The sequence below is a fragment of the Cyclopterus lumpus genome, chromosome 1 (genome assembly GCF_009769545.1).
Source record: "Cyclopterus lumpus isolate fCycLum1 chromosome 1, fCycLum1.pri, whole genome shotgun sequence".
Classification (NCBI taxonomy): Eukaryota; Metazoa; Chordata; class Actinopteri; order Perciformes; family Cyclopteridae; genus Cyclopterus; species Cyclopterus lumpus.
This window is the reverse complement of record NC_046966.1, coordinates 8,784,073-8,804,745: the sequence shown is the minus strand read 5'-3', so window position 1 is coordinate 8,804,745 and position 20,673 is coordinate 8,784,073. Positions and strand designations below refer to the sequence as shown.

The following is a 20,673-nucleotide window of genomic DNA, read 5'->3' as shown; positions in this document are numbered from 1 at the left end:
TGAGATTTGCTTAACGTGGGAGTTAAAAGACAAGTCTCGGTCAAAGATAACGCCGAGATTCTTTACAGTGGTGTTGGATGCCAGGGCAATGCCGGTGGTGTTGGATGCCAGGGCAATGCCATCTACAGAAACCACATCACCAGTAAAATAACTTTAGTTTTGTCTGAGTTTAACATCAGGAAGTTGCAGGTCATCCATGTTTTTATGTCTTTAAGACATGCTTGAATTTTAGCGAGCTGGTTGGTCTCCTCAGGTTTGATCGATAGATATAATTGAGTATCGTCTGCATAACAATGAGGAGTTTATGGAGTGTTTCCTGATAATATTGCCCAAATGAAGTATATATAAATAAAATTGGTACCAGCACAGAACCTTGTGGAACTCCATGATTAAAGTTGGTGGTCATCGAGGCTTCATCGTTTACAAATACAAATTGAGATCGATCTGATAAATACGATTTAAACCAACTTAGTGCGGTACCTGAAATGCCAATCGACTGATCCAGTCTCTGTAATAGGATGTCATGATCAATGGTGTCGAACGCAGCACTAAGGTCTAACAAAACGAGTACAGAGAGGAGTCCTTTATCTGATGCAATTAGGAGGTAATTTGTAATCTTCACAAGTGCTAAATCCTGACTAAACTATTATGATGTAGAAAGTCACACAACTGATTTGCGACTACTTTTTCAAGGATCTTAGAGAGGAAGGGAAGGTTAGAGATCGATCTGTAGTTAGCCAACATCTCTGGATTAAGAGTGGGCTTCTTCAGGAGGTATTTTAATTACAGCTACTTTGAAGGAATGTGGTACATGGCCTGTTAGCAAAGACACATTAACAATATCCAACAGAAAGGTGCCAATTAAAGGCAACACGTCTTTAAGCAGCCTCGTTGGGATGGGGTCTAAGAGACAGGTAGACGGTTTAGAAGTAGAAACCGTTGAGGACAATTGGTCAAGGTTAATGGGAGAAAAGCTATCCAAATATACACCAGGGCATACAGCCGTTTCCAAGTTCACTCCACTTGAGGACAGATCAGCACTGGATGAGGGCAAGAGATCATCAATCTTGCCTCTAATAGTTAGAATATTTTCATTGAAGAAGTTCATAAAGTCATTACTACTGAGGTCTATAGGAATGCACAGCTCCACAGAGCTGTGACTCTGTATTAAATCATAAATCATATTAAATAATTTACTAATACAGCTTTAGATGACAGATATCTCATATTTAGTGGTCCACATTTAATTATCCTGTTTTGTTGTACTGCTGAAATAGTGGTGTTAACCTTTATGAGGTTATTTTGTATGACTCCTCTTCTGGTTACTTTTGATTTAATTAATTTAAGTGGCCGTGAGTCTTAGTTGTAGTCGGAGTTGTACAACTCCGCTTACTGATCTGATATATATATATATATATATATATATATATATATATATATATATATATATATATATATATATCTCTTTAATGCTGGTGGAGCAACTAGGGATCATCTGTTGTGTCCATTGTGTTCTGCCCAAACACAATGTCATAGTAGTTAATTATTAACAGCTCTGAAAATCTCAAAGGGCTCAGGTGACAAACAAACACTCACCTGACTCAAGTTATGTAGCTGGGAGTAAATGTACATGTTTTTAAAACAGAACAATAGCAGCGTGACTCAAACACTGTTGAGGGACCCAGTGCTACAGTAGCCCACTTCAAAGCTCGAATTTGCCAGCATAAAAACAACTATAAACTCTAGTCTCTTGCTCTAAACTGAAAAAAGAAGCTGTGTTGCTGCATGTAACAAACACAAGGACCAGACATACTGTATGCATCCAGTTCTTTACCTACTTTACAAAGGCCATGAAAATACAAAGACGGGTCACTTTGCTGATACAGGTGAGCCTTTTTCAAGGAACTGTAACATCTACATTTTCTAAATCTTTGGACTTTGAGTGAGGATCTAGGACAATGTGACCTGGCTCCTTATTCTCTCAAAATTACACTCAAGATAAATACTTGTTGCGAATTAAATATTAAAAGAAAGTCATTTTGTTGTAATTTAACTTGTTATGGTTATAATTCAGGCATCAAACATCATTAAAATAAGTTAACGAGTGAGGATCGTGGCTGAATATGACTGTGCACAAATATTAATAAATAATAAATATTAATTAATTGCATGAGTGAGTGGTGCAATATTGAGTTTTAAATGGCCTGGAGTGACTCTAAAACTTAGAGGGGACTACAGTAGAATTCAGATACTGCTTCTTTGTCTTAATGTTTTGGGATATAGAATTCATAAATCAGCTGTGTTTTACTGGATGAATATTGTTTCGCTACAAAAGTACTTGTGTTTCAGTTTAAACATCGAGGAGGCTTTTATGATTCAAGCCAAAAGGTGCAGTCACGGTTCAAAAATAAAATGTGCAATAGGAAACAGCAGTCAAGTTAACACCCAAAATCACATCAATCCCAATATCAAATTTGTTTAATTTCCTCTTTCATTTACATCATAGTTGTTATTTGTTTTATTGCATGTCTCTTATTTGGCCTTATTTATCACTAAACATGTTTTAAGTGCTAAAGGCAAAGAGATTTTTTGTTTTGAATGAGCTTCGTAAGAATTGCACTTTTCTTCTTCTTTCTGAGTAGACATCAAACTAAGAAGCTGCATAAACACCCAACGAGAACAACCATATTGTGGTCCAGCCTTTTGCAAACAGTCATCGGGGTTTGTACGAAGACAAGCTTTAGTTAAGACATTGAAAAAAATCCATCAGCATCTAATGCACAATACATTATGTAATTACATACAAACCATGTTAATCACTTTGAGATAAAAATATATCTTCGAAAGGCACGAAGAAAACTTCAAAATCAGTTTGAATCTTCATAAGGTTTGCGGTAATGAAAGGAGAAAAAAAGGAAAACAATTCACCCTCAGGCCATCCTTACACCGGAGCAGCTAAACCAGCTGCTACCTTAACATTTCATTTTAGTATTAACTGATTTTTCAATAAATATTTCTTACCCCGAAAGCCGAACTACATTAAACATTATCTTTAAAAACATAATTATTTTTTTCCCACACCAAAAATAATTGAATGGAGAAATGTAACATAATAACTTGACAGTAACCATTATCTAACAAATAGACCAACTAGAGGATGAGAATTCCAACATTAGTGAGAAAAGTCAGTCAGCAAGCAATTAAGGTGATTTGAGAGGAAGCTGCAGGAGAATGTTGAAGCAATATTTTGGTCACATCTGATACAAGCTTTCTATAATGACAGACGTTTCCATCCACCCACAGTCCTACCCTGTATGGGTCATTTTGGTTTGAAGATGGCATTGCCATTTACTCAAAAGCTGAACAGCTAATTGCTAAAAAAAAACAGACCTATGTAGAAAAGAATGGAACTTCTGGCCCATGCATTGGACCCTTTTAACGTGGGACATATCCAGATTGGAACTGGACATCTGGACTGGTGACCGCATTACTCAGGCTTGGGAATTAGCATTTTTTGTAGACACTACAAGCAAAACTGCTTGTCTAGCCTTCAAACTGTATCCCTTAGATATGCGTATGCATCTATCGGGGCAGTACAAGTACTACTTTCAGTTTTCCCGTCCTTTTGTTGGTAGCAGTCCTCCGTAAATCCGGACGATATCCTTCAATATAGCCTTCTGGTTGCGTAGTCTAACACTATGCTAGCCGCTCCGAGTAACGCAGGTTCCTCCAACTCTGATGTGACAATCTTGATGTTCTGGGTGGAGATGAGGGCTCTCTCAGAGATGATGTGCTGCACTGGAGCCTGGTAGTAAGAGGCCAAGATTCCAGACAGAATCACCAGCGTGGGGTTCACCATGTGGAGGATGTTAATGATGCCCACAGCGAGCGCTGTGGAGGCTGGAGAGAGGAAGTTGAAGATAGATGGAAATTAGACTTTTCTCTTATTGTAATTGAAGATTTTTGAGCAACCGTGTATGAACTATGAAGACCGGTGGGGGGCAAGAGGAAAATTACACTAATTTTTTTCAACAATGGAAAGCGTCGTCTATGACAAGGGACTATTTTATGTTCTTTTGTTAAGTGCTCTGACCTTTGTTCAGAACAGCATCAGCTTTGCAGTTCCCCAGTCTGGCTGCGTTGATGAGGTGGGCAGCAGTGATCGGCTCCGTGAGCTTCATATCCATCCCCTCTACCAACAGCAGGTCCTCTGAGAGACACACCAACATTTAGGTCAGATGTAAGGAGCTACATTTAATTAACTTGTTAAAAAAACTACTCCATCATGCTAGATTACAACAAAGGCATACATTCTAAGACCTAAACTAAACTGGAAGAAAATAGTTTATTTATAGTTTAAAGTCAAAAAAGAAAAAAGAAAAATAGGAAATGACTAATCTAACAGACCATGCGTAGAAGACACATTCCTTAAAGCTTCATACACACAAAAACAAACACTCACCGTCGTGCAGCCTTTTGGCCTCCTTCTGCAGGGCCATGCCGGAAGCGTACGCCTCGATGCATCCTCTGCTGCCACACGAACACTCTGGGCCTTCTAATGAAACCATGATGTGGCCCAGCTCTGCAGCGCAGAAGGTACTGCCATGAATCAGCTCGTTGTCATGGATAATCCCTCCTCCGATACCTACACAAAGAGTCAAGAGATTTACGTCCTCAGATCAGTAGGTGCAATTAAGCAACTGATTTGAGTAATTAAAGTAAGTCAGTCCAATAAACTCATAATTTCTTTCAAATACTAATGATGATCACAATTTGGTTCGTGAGACAGGGCTCACAGTTTGATAAACAGGTTTTGGATTAAATTAAAAAAAATATATACTCCGACGGTAGCAAATTCTTTATCAATTCCTATGTGGCACTAAACTGTAGAATAATTTTTAAAAAGCCTTGATAGGCATCACTATGTCATTATTCCCCAAACACCCTGGTTGGTCATAAGTTGCAATTTCAAAAGCAAACGTGATGAATGCTGCTGTTCAGGATAAACAAAGCAGATTTGATTGACATTGCAACTGTCTGAAACTTGACTTATCCCAATGCAGTTTACCTGCTGTCTTAAGGTGAGAGACCACAGCAATACTCTTTTGCCTGGAAACTTTGCAGTGAGTTGCACTTCTACGTTGTCTTTTTTCTGAGTCAGCAGTGAGTGATATGGATGCCCTGCTCCTGACTCACCTGTCCCTGTGATGAGAGTGACAAAGTTCTCCAACCCCTTTCCGTGACCAAACTTCCTCTCAGCCAACGCAGCACAGTTGCCGTCGTTGTCCACCCAGACTGGCAGGTGCAGCTCGTCGGAGATGGGCGTCCTCAGGTCCACCGAGGACCACTCCTGGATCAGCTTCGTGGAGTGCAGGACCACTCCTTCTTGGTAGTTTACACGCCCACCAGTGGAAACTCCTAAGATGTAGATGAGATTTTAGATGAGCAATGAGATGATAGCTGGGTAATAGATAGCGTGTTCATCAGCATCACAGACAATTGTCATTAATTAATGTAAGTTTTTTTCACTTACCAACACCGAGGATTCTACAGTTGAGGCAGACCGAGTCCCGCATGGCATCTGCACACATCTTCAATATGAGCTGCATCCTGTCCTTGTGGTTCTTTGGATTGGGCAGAGTATACTTCTTTACTATCTTACCCTGGACATAGAGGGATGTAATGAGGGGGGGGGGGGAAGAGAAGACGGAGTGGTGGCAGGGAAAGAAAAGGGAATAATAGCAGGAGAGCATGAAGCAGGTTTTATAGCAGATAGCAAAACTGAGGCACAAACTGAATCAAAAATATCGGTTAGATTCTTAGTGCCTATAAATCATGCTTAGTCAAAATCATCGACTTTTAAAAGTTTGAATTTGAATCGTAGCTTTATTGATATCCATTTGAAACGAAACACTTTCATAATGCCAAAGGGGAAACAATGTACACAAAAATGGAGAAACAGCTACGGCGAATGGATTAAAGAGACTTAAAGAGACTATGAAGCATACCCTTATGCTGACGATCGCCACCCTTAGGTTGGTCCCTCCTAAGTCAATTGCCAGAGCGCTCTGTGTCTCCAGGATGTGATCGATGTCCTGGGAGATGCAGTCTTTTACCGTGGGGAAACAGAAAGTCTTCTGGAGGGACTCATTCAGGTCAATGGTCCGTAAAAACTTGAGAATACGAGGAACTGCGTTGCCGTCGCCATAAATCTTAGAGCTGATGGGAAACAGAGGTGCACCCGAGTTCATGTCTACTTTTTAAAACATGAAAATCATGGAAAGACAAAACCACGTTTTAGAATGTAAACATTGTTAGCATCAATCTGGTTCTTTGATACAGTAAATAAAACTACGTAGATAGTAGAAAGTTGTGACAGGAGTTGGATGATGTTAAACTCTAACTTAGCGTTTCACTTGTTTTTGTAATCCTTAATAATATTCAGGAAAAAAACGTCTGCTTAGATTAAAGAACTTAGGGTTACTTAACGTAACCCCAGTTCTTTGAGTGAGGTGTTTCACAATGGGAAGCGCCTTGGCGTGACAAACTACGGAAGCTCCAATAACACGTCTGTCAGTGACAGACAGGTCCACTGTGCTAGGGCACCGCCCCCTCTAGTTACCAGAGTCGACCGGTTTCTTTATGTGTTAATGCAAGGAGGGATGTGATGGTGAAACACCTCACTCTGTTATCAAAGAACCAGGGTTACGTTAAGTAACCCAAAGTTCTTTTTCTAACTTTCGGAGATACTTTCACAGATATAGACCGCTCCCGGATTGCATGGAAATTCCCGAAACCAAATATTGTTAAGCACGGTAATGGCTATCACAGGGATTCACGCGTTTGCCAGCACAGCCCTGAGACATCAAGCTTGTAAAACCTTACTAAAGTGTGAGGCATAGCCCAGCTCGCTGCAGCACAAATATCCTGCAGAGAATTCCCTTGAACAGGTCCAATGCCATACTCCTTGTGGAATAAGCCCTCAAACCCTTGGGGGGCTGCAAACCCCTACAACTATAGGCTAGAGATATGGCCTTTACAATCCAGTGGGACAGTCTCTGGCAGGACAATGGCTTGCCTTTGCGAGGAGTGTCCCAAGACACAAATGGCTGATCTGAATTCCTGAAACCTGCAAATCTACTCTCATAAACCATGCAATGCTAGCACCGGACATAATGTGTTACCCCTTTGCTCCTCTGAGTAGGACAATGTAGGTGGGTGAAAAGCTGAGAGCTTCACCGTGGGACATCTGTACACTGACTCCACCACCTTAGACACAAAAGCCGGGTTGGGCCGCATACAGCCCTTGGCGAGACCTGGAGCAAACTGCAAGCAGGAAGGGTGAATGGATAAAGCCTGTAAGTTACTCACACGCTTTGCTGTGGTTAAAGCCAAGAGCAACACTGTTTTAAGTGAAATAAACTTAATCTCCACTGCCTCCATAGGCTCAAATGGGTGTCGAGAGAGGGCAGCTACACACGTAACGGAGACAGAGCGCAGGGATGCGCTCCACTGCTAACCATTTCTGTTAGAAACAGGACTAAAAAAAGCATTCATGGATCTCCAGAGACAAACTGGAGGACAAAGACCCAGTGAGACAGACATTGGGACATTGGTCATACCCAGGGTATCTTTTTCCAAACTGCAGCTCCAGAGCGTGGTAGATCTTATTCTGAGTGTCGGCATCTCTGACATGAAGAACATTTTCACCTGGCGAAGAGAGAAACATCATCAACACGGCTGTGAAGCCCCAAGACAGATTAATTTAACAGAATAATGCTCGCTTTGGAATCACTAAAAAAACCTTAGCAGCATGTTTGTCTTCCAGCTGCCACAATCCTCTAATATTCAGATAACAATAACTTGTGTCAGACGACAAACTTTCTGTATGAACACATTTTGTAAAGCTTAAAAAAAGCTCTGTAAGCAGAGCAGCCCCTTCCTTCAGCAAGTGGAGATGCCTTATTAGTGATTTAATTCATCTTTTGAGCTTCGTCTGTCAGACAGCAAATCAGGACCATGATTATGACAGTCAGCAAGTAACTATAATCTTGTTTTCTGTCATACATACCCGTTTCTCTGCCAGTTTGCCTTGATCCCAGGTTAATGACGGGAGTGCCAAAGGCCCCCGCCTCTCGTACCCCACAGCTGCTGTTTCCGATCATGCAGCCGGCGTGGCTCACCAGCTGGATGAACTGCTCAAAGGGAATGTGCTTCACTGCCCGGAAGTTGGGGTGCTGCTCGATGCCCTTCTTTCGCATTACACGCACCATTTCTTTACTTCCTGTTTACATAGGAATGGGGTTTGGTCAAGTGAGATAGGAGCCAGGAGAAACAAGAAGTAACTAAAAAGGGACCAGGAAGTGAAACTAACCGGCGTCAATGTTAGGGAAGAGGATGAGGGTCTTTTTGTTGAAGGAGAGCAGGGCATCCAGCATCAGCCCGTAGATCTTAATGGAGTGCTGGATGTCAGTGGTAACTGGGTGCTGCAAAGCTACAATGTAGTCACACTCCTGCCCCTGGTCACCTGCAACATGAATTATACCCTGCACATGATATACAAACATACTCTAGTCTCACACTTATTTCTGCCCAATGACTTTATTCCCACTCACCCAGCCAGCTCTTGATGATATCCATGTAGTCGTCTCTGTGATTTGGTGACAGCAGCTTATCATAGGAAGGGCAGCCAGCAAGCAGGATGCGAGAGTGGTCCTCGCACATGGCGATGAGGTGCTGCTCTGCCCTGCGTGTGCAGCAGGCGTGGTAATGGGCCAGTTTACTAATGGCGTGGCGGATTGAGTCATCGATTGTGCCACTCACCTGGGGAAAAAGGGAAGAGAAGATATGTTGTATGTTATTTGGTAACAATTACTTTACTAATTTACTTTTCTTAAATTAACACTTCATACTACATGTGTGTAGTGTGGCATAAAATGAAATGTATGACTTTGATTAATCACAGTCGAACTATTCATATGTTCAAGCCCGGCCTCCTCACCTCTCCTCCCTCCAGGTGAAGTATTCTAATGTTCATCAGCGCTGCAGCAGTTGCTAGGGCCAGCGCGTCAAAACGGTCACCATGGACGACCAGGATGTCAGGGCGCAGCCTCTGTAGGACATCAGGGAGTTTTACAAGTGCCAGCCCAACGCTCTCCACCATAGCTGCCTCGTCCTCTCCTCTCACAATGGTGTGGAGCTTGGAGCTGATGTCAAAGTCATCCTGCTCGATCATACGGAAAGTGTTCCTGCGGAGCGGGTAGTATTTTAATGAAACACCCATGTTAATTATGGACTGTTGTGTTGGCATTACAAGTTATACATTTCTTTGCAGTTTCTGGACTTCTGAAACAATTTATTTATTGTATTTAAAGGATGCCGTCATACCCATAGTCATCAATGAGATGTGAGCCAAGCACCACGACTTCCAGTTCAAACTCGTCAGGGTGGGTTTTGATCCCAAACATGATGGGGGCCAGTTTGGAGTAGTCCGCTCTGTTGCATGTTGCCACACACACCCTCAACTTCCTCTCACACTACACCAAACGGAGGTGTAACCACCCACCACACAAAAACACATACAGAGGCCATTGGTTGATTTTAATTTACTATGCTCAACACGTAGAAACAACCCTCAAGAGTTGTGTTTAATTATTCAAATGACTGATGATGTTCGAAATATTTTTCACATTGCACCAAAGACACAAACCAATACCTGATAATTGTCTTCAGTCTTGGTCTTCTCCATTTTTGCTCTGTCCCTTTGCATTCTCAGAAAGTGCAACTCCTAGTCAACAAGGACAAAAAAAAGAAGGTGAGATCCATTAATGGGTTTGTAAAACATGATTTTAGCCAAACTCCACCACAGGTCATACTCACTTGGGCCTTCCAAATATGCGGATTCTGTAGAAGGGAAACACAACAAAAGTAACAAAATTATTATTGTACAAAAGCAACAAAAAAAAACACATGCCGACATTTTTTACAGAGGTGAGAAACATGCTAATAGGTCAGTGCTTTGCATGGCAAGGTGACGGTGGCACACTCACACCCATGCTTATTGACTGCTTGGTCAAAAGGGGCCAGGACTATGTCCACAAGAAATTATGGCAGAGTGAATCGCATTTCAATCCCTTGCTGTACCTGGATATGTTTACAAACATGTTTGTGCTTCAAGGAGCCAAACCGGTAAGTCTTCTGTGTTATCTTTTACTTCCTTAAAAATTCAATTGTTCCTTATAGCCAGACTTGGATACAAGTTTAATTTTGGATACAAGCGGCCGAAATGAGCTTCCTCCGTAGGGTGGCCGGGCTCAGCCTTAGAGATAGGGTAAGGAGCTCGGACATCAGGGGGGAGCTTGGAGTTGAGTCGCTGCTCCTTCGTGTCGAAAGGAGTCAGCTGAGGTGGTTCGGGCATCTAGTCAGGATGCCTCCTGGACGCCTCCCATTAGAGGTTTTCCGGGCACGTCCAACTGGTAGGAGGCCCCGGGGAAGACCGAGGACACGCTGGAGGGATTATATCTCCCTGGCCTTGGAACGCCTCGGGATTCCCCAGAATGAGCTGGAAAGTGCTGCGGGTGAGAGGGAAGCCTGGGTCGGCCTGCTGAACCTGCTGCCACCGCGACGCGACCCCGGATAAGCGGTGATAATGGATGGATGGATGTTTAATTTCTTTTATCCTTCCTTACTTTCAAAGGATTTATTTATTGTCAAACTGTAAAAATACCTAAATAAAATACAAAGTTTAAAAAAAAGAAAGAATAAAACAATCAGTGCTCACTGTCCATCTGAAATCCAACATGATCCAACCAGTCCAATGCTAAGGAATCTGTCTCTTGAGTCCAAAGGCAAGGTTTTTTACTTCATAGTAGTGGCCATTTGTACAGCCTCTTTTTAAGTTATAATGCAGTCTAAAATCAACGGGTACCCCACGTTTAAATCACGTGTGAATGCCAACTTAAAATGAGTATTTGTGTGACGTAGTCAAAGCAACATGAATACATAACTCGTGGTTCTTTAACTCTCATGTGGCTAATATGAAGTGAAAAAAACCTCTTTGACTAAATAATGTGATTTACCCTGAGTCTCATTCAGCACGCCAGTGAAGCAGAGATGGTACAGCGATAGAGGCAGACAGAGATGCAATGCACACATAATAAGAGGGGTGATGACAGACAGTGAGATTGGAAGTAAGGATGTGAAGGTAAAGACAGAACATATGCTAGAGTGATGACTTACATGTGGGTTTATCCATAAAGAACGTGGTCGCTTTTCCATCCTGCGGCTCTGCTGACTCTCAGTTAAAGTCACACTATTTTTTCTAATCCATCTATTCTTTCATTTCTTCCTTTAGCCCGGCTACAATGGGGAATGAAGGACAGGCATGCGCGCGCAAGAAAGCAGCCGAGAAAGCAGGAGAAAGGGGTTTGGTGGCATACAGCGGGGGGAGGGTTTGGTGGCATACAGCGGGGGGAGGGTTTGGGTTGGGTAAAGCTTTTGATTGGAGGAGTGGAATGATAAGGCATATGCTTGATGTGCAGCCTCCTTTAGTTTAGTCAATCCAAGTTACAATGAGTCTATGTCACACCCAGCCAACACAGATCAGCCAAGACAGAGTCACTATTAGTACTAACAGACTGCACCATCTGCGTGCCTTCACCTTACTGGTCAGTCCAAGGCCTATTGATCGGAGGTAAACTATGACAAAGCCATAAAAACACTGCAACCTTCTAAAGTCTGCCACGTCTCTGATTCACAGGAGAGTTCACTGACTCACTATCACGAGTGCTCTGTTTCTTTAAGAAAGTCCAGGGACGTACAGATTGGCCAAATAGATCAATATAACTTTCTGGCACTTCATAGAATAACTAATTCATTGAGATAACAGCGAGAAAGCAGTTTAATCAAATGTGAAAATAGTCATAAGATGCTGCCCTCAACTAATGTGGGGTACTGGAGGTGCATTGATCAAGTGGGTATTTGTCAAACATAATGTACTGCAGCAAAGGCACAATGTGTGGCGCATATTCCAAAAAATGCTCCTAAAGCCAGAATAAGATTGGCCTATCCAAAAATGCAGGAAAAATATTGAATTAAGACTTAATTAGGAATATTCAAACGGAATAGGCTGTCATAATATCAAATTATATTCCGATTAACAGTGGAATATTAATGTCTATAAAAGTAGTCAATGTTGGCACCACTGCAACAAACCCGCTGTAGATGAACTTAGACTGTGTAAACTGCCCACATTATTGACACAGTTGTGACATCCTGGTGCAGAGGACTAAGATAATAATACCTAAAGCCAGCCAATTGTATAGACCAATTTGTAGCTTACCCAAAAAGTGGACAGAGATAAGAGCTGATCCTAAGAATGCAAGGCCGAACTGTTTTCATCTCCTCCAATACCTTATTATTATTAATATTATTATTATGTGGTGTCCCTTCAGCACCTCGTGACAAGCCCCGGACGTTGATGTTTTCCTTTTTATTGAGGTTCGTTGGGTCCAGACTAATATGTATTGAACGAGCACTACATGTATTAGGAGAAGACCCACTGTGACTGGAGGAAGAGGACATAGTCAACGCACGCGCAGTACGCGAATACCGTTAGCTAGCTCCTGAGCAGTGTGTAAGCAACCTGCGGTGCCGGTGCCATTTCTCTCCCAACATTGTATGTAACGTTGTGCCAAGCAGCATTGTTTTGCACCTGTAAACCTGGAGGTCAGGGACACAGAAGAAATGGATCCCAGAAAGTGCAACCGATGTCTCATCCTCTCACTGCAGTTAACGGTTGTAGTTAGCTAACTAATCCTCCCATCCCAGTAGTACGTCACTTTTTAAATCAATCGATTTTTCGCTAATCGCTACTGAGTTTCCAGGCGAGTGTCTCTCCTGTGCATGAAGTATAAGGGTTAAACTTTATGCAAACGACATGTTTCGCCTTTCTGGTCTGTTCCGCGTCGCCCGGGTCGAAATCTCACAATGCCTTGCGTAGCAATTCGAAACAATCAGGTGGTGTCCCATATAACTTGAATGGGTCCCTTCATGAATGTGTTTTTCGTTAGCTTCAAAATATGCTAGGCCAATTGGAATAAAACAAATGCTGACACCATCATATCAACTTCAAGGCAGTGCAGCCGGGGCACGTTGCTCAAGTCATCCTCGCATAAGTTCGTGACTGCGAGCGGCGTAGGCGAGCGGTGAACCAACGTTAGGTGGTGAGCCCCACGTCACAGTTAGCTGAAGTTATCGCTCCCTCTTGGTCAGCAGTGATACACCCGAAGAGACAATGATGTTACCTTGAATTCTCCAGATACGCTGCCTTCATCTCATGCTGAAACAATCCGTGGTTACGTTCACTTCTTTCCCTTCTGCTTTGGGTTTACAGTGGTTACGAGGGAACGTTATAGTGCATCTGGGTACTCGCAGAGGTACCAGACCGGATGTGCCTTCATAACCAGACCTTCATAATAAAATATTTAAAAGATTGTAAATGGGGGGGAAAAACCTCCTTTTCACTGATTCTCATTTTCATATATATATACATATATATATATACTGATGACTATGAAAAAACATATATATATATATATATATATATATGTCTATACACATATATACATATATATGCATATGTATACACACATATGTATATACATATATACATGTATATATATATGTATATACATATATATAAATATATATGCATATTTATATACACGTATGTATATACACATACATATATAATGTGTATATATACACATCAATATGTGTAATATGCATATATATTTATATACATGTGTATATATATACATATATGTATATATATATATATGTATATGTTTATATACATATGTGTATATATACTGTATATATACATATATATATGTATACACATGTATATAAATATATATGCATATTTATAGACACGTATGTATATACTCATATATATAGACATTTACGTCTATATATACTGTATACATACATATATACACACATATATACATATATATATATACCCATACATATATATGTATATATACACATATATATATACACGTATGTATATACACACAAATATATATATATTTACATTTACACATTTACGATATACATATAACAAACGTAAATGTACAAACCACGTGAGTTTGACGTATTGTGTGTAAAACCTGTCCTGCCACCAGGGCACCATTACAGTAATTTGACCTTGATTACATGTAGTTATAATATCCTTTTTCTTTAACCCAGCCTGCACAGTAAAACACTCACAAATCAAATCTGTGATTTAGAACAGCATCAGTGCCGAGCAGTAACCATACAGCAGTGGTGGAAGTGGCAGCATTGTGTCCCAGCTGCAGCCCCCATGGCAGCTGCTGCTATTTTATAACTGTGCTGCATTGCAGGGCTATTTACCCCACAACCACTGTTGCGGTTGCATAAGAACTGACGGCATCGTGGTAATTTTGAGGAGCCCTGAGAGGGAAATGGGTGGAGAAGGCTTGGGTGGGATTGCCTGAAGAGAAAAGAAAAGTTGAGTAAGAATGATAAAAGTTTGGAGTCAGATTGAGAGATGAGGTGCCAAGAGAAGCAACAAAAGATGTAGAGAAAGAAAGAAAGGGACAGAGAAGAGCAGAGCAGAAGATAGCAGAATTGACAGATTGGCTGTTGTGTGTGTGGATGCTGAACAGATATGGGCTAAGGGGGGCGAAGGGAGGGCGGGGGGATGAGTCACAGTGAAGGAGTGTGTGTGTGTGACGCAGTGAGGACGTGTACAGAGACTCAAATGCACTCACTTTATCTCCATGTCTGCTCTCCTCCTCCTTCCACTCAACCCTGCGATATCACAAAACACTGCTATACATTACTGTGTGTTTGTGTGTGTAGGTCTATGTGTGTACATTTAGTGGAATACTCTTAGCCTCTATCGCTGTGTGTCGAAGCTTTTAACATCAATGTTGCACTGCAGGGCTGCTGACACATGAAGCCACTATGCCGCATCTTCTATTATTCAGACAAATTAGTAAACTGACATATGAGTGTTGACAAGAAAGCTTTTCTAGTGGTTATGAACTCTGTGGACCCGATAAACTGACGGTGACATACTTATGTCCTCCTTCCTTACTGTGTCAGATTGTATTAATTCTGAAACATTGTGCAAAGATTTGAGTATGAAACGTGTTTTTTATGTATCTGACTCATTTAGTGAGCATTTATTTAACCTCATAACACTGTGTCTACTATATTTATGTGCATGGGACACTGTGCCATCATGGCAACACATATGAGTCAATACATAATAGAAAGAACATACTTACGCAACAGGATCCCCTGTAACGCTGATGATCTGATTATATTTATATATTAAGGGTGTGACTCTTTCCCTCTCAAGACAAGTCAATACGTATCTCAATACATTGTCTGCAATATCACAGGAAACGATACAGTTCGCCATGTAACTATTTAATACAGTTCAATAAAGCACACATATAATTCAATTCAGAAAACTTAATTCAAAGTATTCTCGTGATGTGGCATATATATCCTGTACCAATATGGCTTACTGCAGCTCATTGGCTATGGTTGTATTGTTATGAAACTCAAACTCCAAATGGCCTTATATGTGTCATAATGATGTGATATGAATTACTATGAATTATTATTAGTTTAATCTTTTTTTTAAACAAATACTCAAAACAGATACTCCCTAGTTCCATAGGATAGCAAGTTTATATTACGTAATAGCACCTGTGTGTTTTGTGAGAACAAATGCATTACTACCTGATTTATACCCTCACAAGCATGACCCCTTTGTTCGTATTCGTCACTTCTCTAAAGTTTGACGTCGCACTCTCTTTTATTCGCTTATTCCCACCACCTGAATGTATTATTCTAACGTACAATGGGTACAATTGAAAAATGTTCCTACTAAGAGTACACAATGTATATAATCAGGTTCAGAGCAGGAGGGACAGTGAAGGAACTGACCCATTTTGATGCATTAAAACAGAAACTGTATCCAGACAGCTTGGCTGCACTGAAACGGGCTGCACTCAGTTATAGTTCAGCAGCCAATTAAATGGAAAAGTGCAAAAACAGGCTGAATCTGTGTATCCGGCATGATTCTGAAAATAAATGACAGACATTTATGAGTTACCATGTATGGCATTTTGAAAAATATAAAAAAATGATGAGAGAGAAAGGGTTAAGAACAGGTTTGAAGGTTTTTGTGTGACATGGCATCTATACATAGAACTCACAAGATCTTGTGACTACATCATGTGGTTTGGCCTTTGTGCAGAAGCAGACTAAAAGCTGCCATTCAGGTCATGGGACATTTCTATAGTTCAAGCCTTCAAAGCGCTTTTTTTTGCCACATACATTTTTGAAGATTACTAGACTAAAGTTGAAGCAAAGCAAGGAGTGATGGTTGATACTTTAATGGTGTAATGAAATATGGAACAGAAAATCATCATCTTAGAGGAAATGTTGTCTTATCGATGTATGCATGTTTTAATGTGTGGTACAGCTCCAAATTTTCTTCTGTAAATGCCATTACTCGTATTAACATTAATAAAAATGTAACATTTAAATTCAAACCTTTACAGAATAACCTACACCAAATCCTAATTTTACCAAGTTATATAAAAAACAAACATGCAACAGCACCCCTCCCTTATGTAAATTTGTGCCCATGCAATGAAGAATACCCAAAGGAATCTCTTTCTTCCCCGTTTTCTCTGTATATCTCTCTTACATCCACACACATGCAGACACACAGCTAAATGTTATACAGTTATAACCAGCCATCCCTTAGTTGTAGGTTGTTGTTTTTTTGTAACCAGCCGGTTCGGGATGCAGAGAGCAGCTTATCACAGCAGTTGTGTGTGAGATAACAGCCAGGCGAGAGCAGGATTTCCCTTCCTGAACAAGTACACAACAACAACAACAACAGCAAACAAACAGTTGCAGATAAATACAATCCCATCCAGACACACAGATTATCAATTGTTACTGCTCAGCATTGCTTATCTGCCTTCCTTTTAATGGACCGTCCTTTCTCTTTCTTTGGTCACCACTTTTTAACACTGTTCCGGCTGCATTATTGATAAGGAGCTAATCAAGACTCACGGGAAGGAATTGCCAATACAAGGAAGCATTGAAGTTTGTTCTTGAACAAATACAAGACATGTTCCTTCAGTGCAAACCTGTTTCAGTTGCACAACATTATCTTTCTGTTTGAATAGTTTTCTCTGTAAACCAGTTTGGTTGTTGGGTGTTAGCAGGTGCAGGTGCTGGTATGTGTCAGTTAAGTTACACAATAAGAAGCTGAGGAACCTGTAGTGGAATGTTTTACTGTTTAGATGCTTCAGATAAATTGCTTATAATCAATTCTTTAAACAATTTTAAAAAAAACACACATACATACACACAACTCATATACAGCATACCATATTGTGAATTTAATATAAAAGTCCTCCCAGAGTCCTGTTGTTATTTTTGCTTCATTAATGCAGGGCAAGACTGAAATATGCCCTGAGTGTAAGTCTCGACTTACTCCTGTGTTAGACAGTTACAAAGATATGAAATTGGGCGAATACAAGCATCTGTGTTCCACTTCCTCATTGTTTTAGTCACACAAATGGTAGCTGTATTATTGTTTGTGGTGTTCCTCATTCAGAGACTTTTTTAATGCAGAGTAGAGATCCTATATCACACACTAAAATCAAATAACCACTGATGTATTGTGTCCTCTCAGGGAACTCCCTCCACCCACATAACCAAACTGCAGTTGGCATGCAAATATCTGCTGTTCTCAAATGCACTTCTCCATATTGGCCACAGTGTGGCAGCAGTGTAACCAAAGTGCTGATCTCACGGCCATCATCGTGACTGCAATGCAAGCCAAGGTCTCTTTCAAGGGCACACATCATATCTGCAAAGTCACATGTAAAGCAGGGAGAGGCTGTGTGGGCGTTTACAGAGAGCAGTCCCGAGGAGAAGAAATTGCCTTTGGGCATTCGTCGGATTGATATCCCACCGACCAAAACATTCACACCCTGTAGATATAAATATTTGTGGTGGAAACTTTAAAAAAAGAGCACAAATATATGATAAGTATGGCAAAAGGGGGCTTTATTTTACAGTCTTTACTGGGGACTTAATGGCTGCTATACTTGTTCTTTCATAAATATGTTTTTCAACCAGGTAATATTCTCACTGTGCAATTTTTTATTGTGAATAATGATGCATCGTTTTCTAAAGTAAAAAGTGTGTTGCACTTCGAGAATGAGCATGAGACCCCACCCCCCTCAAGCCTTACCTTTTTATAGCCATCAAATATGCATGGCCCCTCTGAGAGGTACATATAATGTATTCACAGATTTCCACTGCACTGGAAAGCTCGCCATCAGCAGTTTGTGTGTGTGCGTGTGTGTGTGTGTGTGTGTATGTTTGTCTCCAGTACAAGACACAAAACATAATCAATAAACACTGATTCATAGTGTTGTGGAAGAAGGGGAGAAAGAGAGAGAGAGAGAGAGAGAGAGAGAGAGACGTAGAGAGTCTGCTGTGGCATGTTCTGTTTCTGTCAGCAATAGCTGTTCTACATTAAAATACCAAATATATCATAAAAGGTTTCAGAATAACACATTGCTATACCTTAAAATCATTATTGTAAGCAAATAAAAGCACAGATTCAGGTCATTAGTTATTAGCACTGTTGTTGTACTGCGTGTTGATTGGGAATAGAAGTAACTATAGGAAGTAATAAGCCCTAACAACAACACGTCTCATGAAAGAAAGTATTGAGGCTAGAGAATATACTACTATATCAGGTTTGACCATCCTTATTCAATATCCACCCTACAGTGTATCCGCCCAAATATAAATTCAGGTTTTAAGCAGGAAGTACACCCATCTTAAACTGTTATGTCAAAGCTTCCAATCCAAAAGCTTTAAATGGCGTCACCATGTTTATTACATAAAACTGTGCATCCAGTCAATCACACTTCTTATTCGCCAACTGTCATGTAAACTAAAATATATGTTTACGTGAAAATGCTGAGTGTAGAAAAAAAACACGGAATAGTAATTTCAACAAGGGGAGAACTGAAATGGCTTTCCTTACTAGCTCTGCCTACTCCCTCTCTGTCATCCTATGGCAATGGACATATGGGGGAAATGCACACACACACACACACTTAGACACACCCTTTCTCATTGGACATGGGTGGTCACTGTAAGACTGCTCTGTCAGCGCAATCTTTATCACAGAAGGGATGGATGAAGTGTTTGTGTGTGTGTGTGTGTGTGTGTGTGTGTGTGTGTGTGTGTGTGCGTGTGTGTGAGAGAAGGATTGGGGTGACTGACACATAAAATAGAAGGCGGTTGGGTGACTGCAGATCATATAGCTACCATGGACCATTGAGTATTGATCACTGCACCGAGGTCTACTTTAATTAGCACTACAACATGCCCCCCACCCCCCACCCCCCCCCCCACACACACACACACACAAAGACATGCACGTGCTCACACGTGCACACACATGCGCGGACACAGACATGTCAATACCAGCACCCATTCCCTGTACTGCTGATGCTGTCTTCTTCAGCGTGGTTGATGTTCACTATTATATAAAGAGGCTGCAGCTCAACCGATTAATGAAGGGATGGATGAAGTAGATGGGTAAGATTGGAGATAGATGGATGGATGTTGTGTTCGGTAAATGATGGCCTAATTTTGTGGGAAAACACAACATTTTAATTGTAGCTTCTTCTTTTAATAAATAGCACTTTGAAGCATTTTGTTCAGGAAAGCGCTCTGCAAAGATATTTATCATGTCATTATTATGACTCTCAGGAACACGGTTGCTAATGTGGCTAGTTTATGCTGCCAAGTTGGACAACAGAAGGTTTTCTAATTTAAGGAACATCACTTTCAGCCAAACACTCTCGGCTATTAATTAGGATGACTTCACACAACAGTCAACATACACACACACACACACACACACACACACACAAACACACACACAGTCCTCTGTTTCTCCTCTGTGCTCTTTCTCACTTGTTGGCTCGCTCTTTGATGCTCCCATGCTCAAAAGAGGGCACACACACACACACACACACACACACATTCATATACGCTTAGATGCACAAAACACACAGACACACATGCACCCGAGAACGCACTCTAAAAGCTGCCGGTGGTGTGTCTCATATCTCATGCATCACTCTCCATGCTGGCTCATCTTCGTCTTCCTGTTTTCCTTTCTCACCTGAATCAGAAGTCTGTTCAGCTCTTCTACTCTACTATCAGTTCAAACAATATGCTTTTAACAACACAGGCGCAAAGGATTTATGTTATGAAGTCCTGTCTGATTTGTCACCACTGAATACATTAGATTTGGGCTAAAAAGGTAAAAATCCTTTTTCCTTTTTCTGCCAAACAACCACACCTACCCACTAATTAGACAGTTTCACTGTAAACAAAGCCAGCTAAACTATGACAGGAATGTGTCTTATTGCCACACTGTTCTTTTTTAAAGTCAACCTTTATTTGTTCTGCAACGTTTTGTGTAAATGATTGCAGACAGTCACCTCCTCTCGTTCCCCTCAAAGGAGCATCTGTTTAGACACGGTCGAGCTGTCAGAGGTGTTCTGCAGG

The 20,673-nt window shown here is 41.0% G+C and overlaps 1 protein-coding gene across 1 annotated transcript; it reads right to left on the bottom strand.

Annotated features, from left to right (window-relative positions):
• Nucleotides 1-2,462: 2,462 nt before the first annotated feature.
• On the bottom strand, nucleotides 2,463-13,456 carry gne (glucosamine (UDP-N-acetyl)-2-epimerase/N-acetylmannosamine kinase). Its single transcript, XM_034539425.1, has 15 exons — nucleotides 13,305-13,456; nucleotides 9,880-9,903; nucleotides 9,716-9,787; nucleotides 9,388-9,536; nucleotides 9,002-9,248; nucleotides 8,616-8,823; nucleotides 8,375-8,527; nucleotides 8,072-8,284; nucleotides 7,623-7,710; nucleotides 6,009-6,219; nucleotides 5,534-5,663; nucleotides 5,197-5,418; nucleotides 4,463-4,645; nucleotides 4,094-4,210; nucleotides 2,463-3,900 (listed from the first exon to the last, which is right to left on the bottom strand). Exons 3-15 carry the CDS (start codon nucleotides 9,767-9,769, stop codon nucleotides 3,665-3,667), a joined length of 2,211 nt encoding a protein of 736 aa, XP_034395316.1. The 5' UTR covers nucleotides 9,770-9,787; nucleotides 9,880-9,903; nucleotides 13,305-13,456; the 3' UTR covers nucleotides 2,463-3,664.
• Between the last annotated feature and the right edge of the window lie 7,217 nt (nucleotides 13,457-20,673).